This window comes from Hipposideros armiger, unplaced genomic scaffold (assembly GCF_001890085.2).
Source record: "Hipposideros armiger isolate ML-2016 unplaced genomic scaffold, ASM189008v1 scaffold_24, whole genome shotgun sequence".
Lineage (NCBI taxonomy): Eukaryota > Metazoa > Chordata > Mammalia > Chiroptera > Hipposideridae > Hipposideros > Hipposideros armiger.
The window spans coordinates 2712552-2720288 of NW_017731374.1; the positions used below are offsets into that span (position 1 = coordinate 2712552).

At 40.7% G+C, this 7737-nt stretch overlaps 1 protein-coding gene across 1 annotated transcript in view; it reads right to left on the reverse strand.

The window, feature by feature from the left end:
- CTNNAL1 (catenin alpha like 1) overlaps positions 1-1938 on the reverse strand; it is a 64793-nt gene extending 62855 nt beyond the window's left edge. The window contains exon 1 of the mRNA XM_019635888.1: positions 1889-1938. Coding sequence (XP_019491433.1) covers positions 1889-1930 — 42 coding nt within the window. The 5' untranslated portion in view covers positions 1931-1938. The remainder of the gene's footprint in view (positions 1-1888) is intronic.
- Positions 1939-7737: the final 5799 nt, after the last annotated feature.

Sequence of the window (7737 nt, forward strand, 5' to 3'; positions counted from 1 at the left end):
TTAGATAACTAACTGTCCCAGATCCATTTTTTAAAAAGTTCTTCCTTTCCCCACTGACCAGCAGTGCCAATTCTGTGATTGATCAAGTTTCCATATATATGTGGATCTGTGTCTAGACTCTCCATTCTGCTTCATTAGTGTATTTGCCCATCTCTATTCTTATACCCACATTGTCTTCATTACTATAGCTTTATAATAAGTTTTGAAACCTGGCAGAGTAAGTCTATTCACTTTGTTTCTCTTCTGACTATTCTTGGCTCTGGGTCTTTCATATAAATTTTAGAATTACCTTCATCAAATTCTACTTTCAAAAATCCTGTTTTCATTAGAATACGTTAAATTTATAGATCAATAGGGAAAATGGATGTGCCTATATCAATTCCTCTAACCATGAATACAGTACTTCTCTCTCATTTATTTAGACCTACTTTGGCTTTTCATAAAATTTTTAAATGTCCTTCACAACGTTTGGCATCTCTTTTATTATACATGTATTCCTAGGAACCTCATTTTTATTCTAACTGGTATTTTCTTACAACTCATTTTTCTGCTTGTTATTAATGTAGAGAAATGCAGTTGTTTTGAGTATCCTACATTCAATGAACTTACTAAACCTCCAAATTTTCATAGTTTATGTGCAAATTCTTGCATTTTCTATGTAGATAATTATATCACAATAAGTATCTTCATTTCTCCTTTCCTATCTTTCCACCTTTCACTTCTGTCTTGTTGCACTGGTTAGAATTTCCAGTACAGTGTGGAATAGAAACTGTGACAGCAGGCATCCTTGTTTCTGGTTTTAAAGGAAATGTTTTAAATGTGACTTGTTGCCATGACCTTAACTGTAGGTTTTCTGTAGATACATTGTATCAGGTTAAGGAAGCTTTCTTCTATGACTAGTCTGCTCACTGCTATTTATCATGATTAGAAGTGGAATTTAATTGAACGATTTTTCTGCACCTATTTGTAAGAAAATACAGGTTTGGAATGTAGAAAATTATATACATGTGTCTAATATTGACTCAACCTGCATTCCTAGAATAAAGCCAGTAACCCATAACTTTTTACTTGGAGAGTCAGAAGAGGTTAGATGGTATCAGAGTAGAGACTACCGGATTAAAACTCACCAAACTGTCTGTACAGTGCTAGTCCCACAGGTTCACCTCAAGGCCATCTCCTCTATGGCATCATTCCTGACTCCTCCAGGCCTTCTAAGAGCTTTTAGAGCATTTACTATTGATGGTGTTCATTTGACACTTGGCATGTGCTATTCTACCCATGTCCTGTCTCTCAACTAGAATACAAGTCCCTCCAAGAGCAGCAACTAGCAAGCACACAACAACAGCTTTCTTAACATGCTTTAAATATTCTTGTGGATAAGATGGTGACGCATGAGCTGGATAATCATGCACCATCCTTAGAAAAGGAGACTCCTGGACATGCGTTTCTAGAAAGCTGCAGTTTGAATTCACTAACATTTGCTGAAACTTAAAAAGCATTTTTAATTGTACTCCACACTTTCCTGCTTTGTTAACAGTATTCTGGCCGTGCTATATTTTTTTTACTTTAAACATGATTTAACGTCTTGTTGAGGACAGTCAATCATTAGGAAAATCAGTTAAGGTGCTGTGCTAAAGATATTGTTGTGGGTACATAACGGGTGGGATGCAGAAGCTCAGCTATGGCCCTGAAAGAGTCATTAACAGGGAAGGAAAAAAAACCTGGCATTTCCCCGCCACCCCCCTTTGGCATTGACCTCTGGTTACGCAGCAGCGATTCACACATTCCTCCTCCGAGCTCCTACTCGCCTCCCACTTTTACCCCAGAATTACACAACACAGAGCTGTAGGACTGATACATTTTTAGCAGTGATACTGTGAAAAGATACCATTTCTCCGGATTCCAACAACCTTCCAGCTTCTTTTTCCATGTGGACTCTCTTTGTACCTACGACTAGCTGACCTCACCGCTGCTTCGAATCTCTAGAAAGGACACAACATATGGTGCAGCTAAGAGCATATACTCTAGAGCCAGGCTGTGCCTGCCTCCAAATCCCACTTTGACATTTATTGTTGAAAGTCCCATGACAAGTTATTTAACTTCAGTGCTCCTCGGTATTCTCATCTACGTAATGAGAATAAACATCTACCTACTTCATAGGATTGTTACAAGAATTAAATGAGTTAATATTTATAAAGTGCTCAGAACATGGCCTGGGGTGCAATGTTAAAGAAATGAATACCACGCTCTTATCTTTGTGTCTCTTAAAACTACTCCAGTATTTTTGGTTGTGGTTGTATTGGTAATGAAGGTGGTATTCTTTTTGGGGAATGGGGCAGTGCAGACATTACTAACTGATCCTGGCTTCTATGAGACAGCGAAGGCAAGGGGGAGGGGGCTAGTCAGATGTTTTCATTCACTATTGGGTTAGCCAGTCTAAAATGAGCACATGTGAAGAACATGGAGCTGTTTATTTAATTGAGCATAGCAGGAATCTGGGGACGTGCGTGACTACTGTTTTCAAATATTTGCAGGGCTGGGATGGAGAAGAGATAGCATTCAAAATTGTTTGGACCAGCTCCGGGATCCCTTACCACCGAACATGTTTAAGCAAGGGATGGGTGGCCAGGTGTCAAGGATGCTGTAAAAAAGAATTTTTAAATTTAGAATCAGATTCCCTTTAAGATTCCTTCTACCTCTACAATCTTGGCAAAGCGTGAGTCACGAAGACGTTGCCATCTAGCTGAGTCACACATCGCCAACGCTCCTCAAGGCACAGGATCCTTCCCTCCCGACAGTGCTTGGCACAGACAGGGCAGCAGATCTAGGTGAGGAATTCTAGCCCTCGGGCTGCGCAGAAGGCGGCTCGCCTTAACAAAAACTTCTCTAACGCTACGCGCGTCAATTAGCTGATGCAGACTTCTGGTATGACTAACAAATACAATAAAGCATGTATCCCAAAGGAGATTTGGCAAGAAGGTGTGCATCCGGATGAACTCTCGGGCAGTCCCTTCACTTCACTCTTCCGAGGCGGGACAAAAGCCGACAGAAGTGAGCGGGCAGGTGACGGGGACGAGGCAGCGTGGCCCGGGGTGAACGCGAGGCTGGCGAGCCGACACACACGCAGGGGAACGGCACAAAGGCCGCCGGCAGAGCACGCTGGACTCGCGGCCGGGAGGAATGCCCCAGTCAGAGTGGCCAGCAGTCCGGGCTGGGGCTGCAAACGTGCGCCCGCCGTGGGTTACAGGAGGGCAGCGGGGGCCCCGCGGGGATCCTGTCTGCCTCTGCGGAGCTAGGCTTTGGCCGCCCACCAGCGGCGGGGGCCTCGCGGGGCTGGGCCCGCGGGAACCGCAGCCCCAAGGCGGGTCCTATGGGGCAGGCCAGGCAGCGCACCTGCCGGNATTCATAACAGTAGCAAAATTACAGTTATAGAGTAGCAACGAAAATAATTTTATGGTTGGGGGTCACCACAACATGAGGAACTGTATTAAGGGGTCGCCACATTAGGAAGGTTGAGAACCGCTGGTCTAGAGAATGCCTGAAAGAACCGGTAAAGAGAGCAGAGAAGGCACCCCACGGGGAAGAAAGAGAATCTGATACACTGAAGAACTCTTATTGTGGAATAAAAGAACTAGGGCTTACTTGATACCTTCTAACAAAGGGTGTCAAGAAGTACCAAACACTAACAAAGTATATCCTTGCAGTTAAGAGCATGATCCCTGGTGTCACTTTGCCTGGGTTTCAGTTCTGTCTCTGCCATGTGGCAAGTTATCTAACGTTTCTGTGACTCAGTGTTTCTCACCTGTAAAAACAATAATAATAGTACCCATCTCATCAGGTCATTGTGGGGAATAAATTAGTGAATGTAGGTAAAGTACTTAGAATAGTGTCTGGTCTATAGTGAACACTACACAATTGTTAGATATTACACTGTTAACACTTCGAGAATCTCATGTTAGTGATGTTATTCTTATTTTCTAGAGTAACTGACAGCAATCTCTTGATTGAAATGGGTTTTCTTAGTTTAACTACTTACTTTGTGGGGAAGCAAGAAAGTAAGTGAAGACCACCAGGAAGAAAAAAGAAAATGGTGGCAGCCCAGATAAAAGAATAAAGAAAGCCTTGGGCCAGCCTAGTGGCTCAGTTGGTTAAGTGCTCACTCAAGAGTGTGAGCTCTGAGCAACAGGGTCGCCGGTTCGATTCCCGGCCTGAGCTGAGCTGCCAAGAGCTGCCAAGAGGTGGCAGGATGGCTCAGCAAAAAAAAAAAAAAAAAAAAAAAAAAAAAAAAGAAAAAGAAAGAAAGCCTGAACTCCCTGGGATCTGAAGACTAAGGGAGACAGCCCAGGACAGAGAAGTTCTTCATCTCTGGGCTTAACTCGTGTGGAAGAAAAGGGGGCACATACTAAACCTAAGGAGCTCAGGAGATCCTCCAAAGACTGAAAGTAACCACACAGGATGGTGTGAATGTAAAAATTCCTAACCAAAATCGGGTCATGGTGGATAGTCACGTCTAGACCTGTAGCTTCCTTAACAAAGGTCAATCTTTACCTTTGAAATTGTCTTTGTGCATCTAAGATAACAGACCTTTGAAAGGTCAGAAAAATCTTTTCCAGGCCCCTCAAAGGCAACCGCCAGCACCAGAGCAGGAGACCACATTGTTATTTTGTTGCCCACATACCACCTCTATCTGTTGTAAAGGTTAACTATCCTGTACCCACCAACATAAAAGGAGTACGTGTCTCTACGTTTTGCTTTTTATCCAATCTCAGAGATTTCCTTGCTGTGCTTTCTCCACCTCCCTAACCTACCTACCATCAGTGGATTTCCTCCTTAGGTCTCCTCCTTTTGATTCTAATGTATAAAATAAGCTGCAAAATTTGCCATTCTCCAGAGCATTTTCTCAATCCGTTGAGATTTTTCTTCCCGGCAATTGTCATCAGTTTTGCTCAAATAAACTCCTATAAGACTTTTTCTTAGGCTGGGCGTTCGTTTGTTGACACTCATCATCAGTAAATTCTTAAAATTATCAGATCTAAAAATCAGCTAATCAGCTACAGAAACCAATATGGAAGAAAACACCAAATCACGGGAGGTGCTTCATGGGGCAGGAAAAAAGGGCAGTTTCATTTACTGCATACACCATTTTATTGTTTGAATTTTGTGTGTTTTATCTTTGCAATTAAAAACACATACATTCACATACACAACTCGGCAAAGAGGGACCCAGGTGTGCTCTGTTCATCTCCAGCTTAGTGAGACAGGATCCTGAAAAGCTGCCAGGACAGTGCAGAGAAATGGGAAGACGAGGTGAGCTGTCTTAGAAATAAATGTAAAGGGTCTGTACAATGGCAAATGAAGTAAATCTGTCGTAGGCAGGAAGACCAGTGGGTGGTGGAATAACATTCCACATTAGGGTGGAGTTGTGTGGCAAATCTCCCTCTTCCCTTCCTTGGATAAAAACAGTGTAAGACTGCGAGTGGGAGTTTTGACAGGAAGAATAAAGTGATTATTAAAGAAGGTGGGGGAGTTGTTCTGCAGAAAATATGTTTGGGACTTAATCCAGGGCTTTTTAAAAACCTGTGAATTTGAAAATAAATATATAGCGGATGAGTGTATATAACAGTTTATATACACTGTACAGTTTAAAGAAATGACAGGAAGACATATGCACCCGCCACCAAGGTTAAGAGAACACTGCCAGTATCTCTGGCAACCCATGCGCCCTGTGGGCCCCTCCCTTTCTACATCACCCCCTCTTTCTCCCCAGAAGAAACCAGGGCCCCGACTTTGTGCTCATCATTCCCTTATTATAACTACTGCACATGCTATATCCCTAAATGATAGATGGTTTTGTTTTGCCTGGTTTTGAACCTTTAATTTCTTTTTCGCTCAACGTTATGTTTTTGAGATTCATCCATACTGATAATTACATTTAGGGTTCATTCACTTCACTGCTGTATGGTATCTCATTGTATGAACATAGTACAATTTATCGAAACATCCTACTGTTAAAAGATATTTGGGTAGTTCCCAGTTTGGGGCCATTAGAAGTAAAACAACTATTAAAATTCCAATCCATGTCTCTAACACACACGCGGGAGTTTCTCTAGGATTTGGGAGTGGCAGGCTGGGCCACAGGTACTACCCACCTTCAATTTTAACAGACTACATCCATCCAACTGTTTTCCAAAATGGTTGTGCGACTGACATTTCCATCAGCTCCACATTCCTCACTAACACTTGTTTTCACTGTGCTTTTGACTTTCACTTCACTGATTTCTAATGAAGTTGAACATCTTTTCATGTATCACTTAGACATCTGTTTCCTCCCCTACGAGATGCCTATTTTACCAATTTTTAGTGGGTCATCTTAGTTTTGATTCATCAGAGTCCTTTATTTATTCTGGGTACTACCAATCATTTGTTGGTTATTTGTGCTGTAATTACATTATCCCACTTTATGACATATCCTTTCAAATTTGTCAGTCTTTGCTTGGAGAGTTTGTACTTTGGGCATACTAAGGAACCCTTTCTCACCATCAGATGCTGAAGATATTGTCCTATTTTTTTTACCCCTAATAGTGTTATAAATTTTCTGTTCGACATTGACATTCTTAATCCACCTGGAACTGAATTTTGTATATAGTGTGAGATAAGGATCTAGTTTCATGTGTTTCTACTTTAGATAACTAACTGTCCCAGATCCATTTTTTAAAAAGTTCTTCCTTTCCCCACTGACCAGCAGTGCCAATTCTGTGATTGATCAAGTTTCCATATATATGTGGATCTGTGTCTAGACTCTCCATTCTGCTTCATTAGTGTATTTGCCCATCTCTATTCTTATACCCACATTGTCTTCATTACTATAGCTTTATAATAAGTTTTGAAACCTGGCAGAGTAAATCTATTCACTTTGTTTCTCTTCTGACTATTCTTGGCTCTGGGTCTTTCATATAAATTTTAGAATTACCTTCATCAAATTCTACTTTCAAAAATCCTGTTTTCATTAGAATACGTTAAATTTATAGATCAATAGGGAAAATGGATGTGCCTATATCAATTCCTCTAACCATGAATACAGTACTTCTCTCTCATTTATTTAGACCTACTTTGGCTTTTCATAAAATTTTTAAATGTCCTTCACAACGTTTGGCATCTCTTTTATTATACATGTATTCCTAGGAACCTCATTTTTATTCTAACTGGTATTTTCTTACAACTCATTTTTCTGCTTGTTATTAATGTAGAGAAATGCAGTTGTTTTGAGTATCCTACATTCAATGAACTTACTAAACCTCCAAATTTTCATAGTTTATGTGCAAATTCTTGCATTTTCTATGTAGATAATTATATCACAATAAGTATCTTCATTTCTCCTTTCCTATCTTTCCACCTTTCACTTCTGTCTTGTTGCACTGGTTAGAATTTCCAGTACAGTGTGGAATAGAAACTGTGACAGCAGGCATCCTTGTTTCTGGTTTTAAAGGAAATGTTTTAAATGTGACTTGTTGCCATGATCTTAACTGTAGGTTTTCTGTAGATACATTGTATCAGGTTAAGGAAGCTTTCTTCTATGACTAGTCTGCTCACTGCTATTTATCATGATTAGAAGTGGAATTTAATTGAACGATTTTTCTGCACCTATTTGTAAGAAAATACAGGTTTGGAATGTAGAAAATTATATACATGTGTCTAATATTGACTCAACCTGCATTCCTAGAATAAAGCCAGTAACCC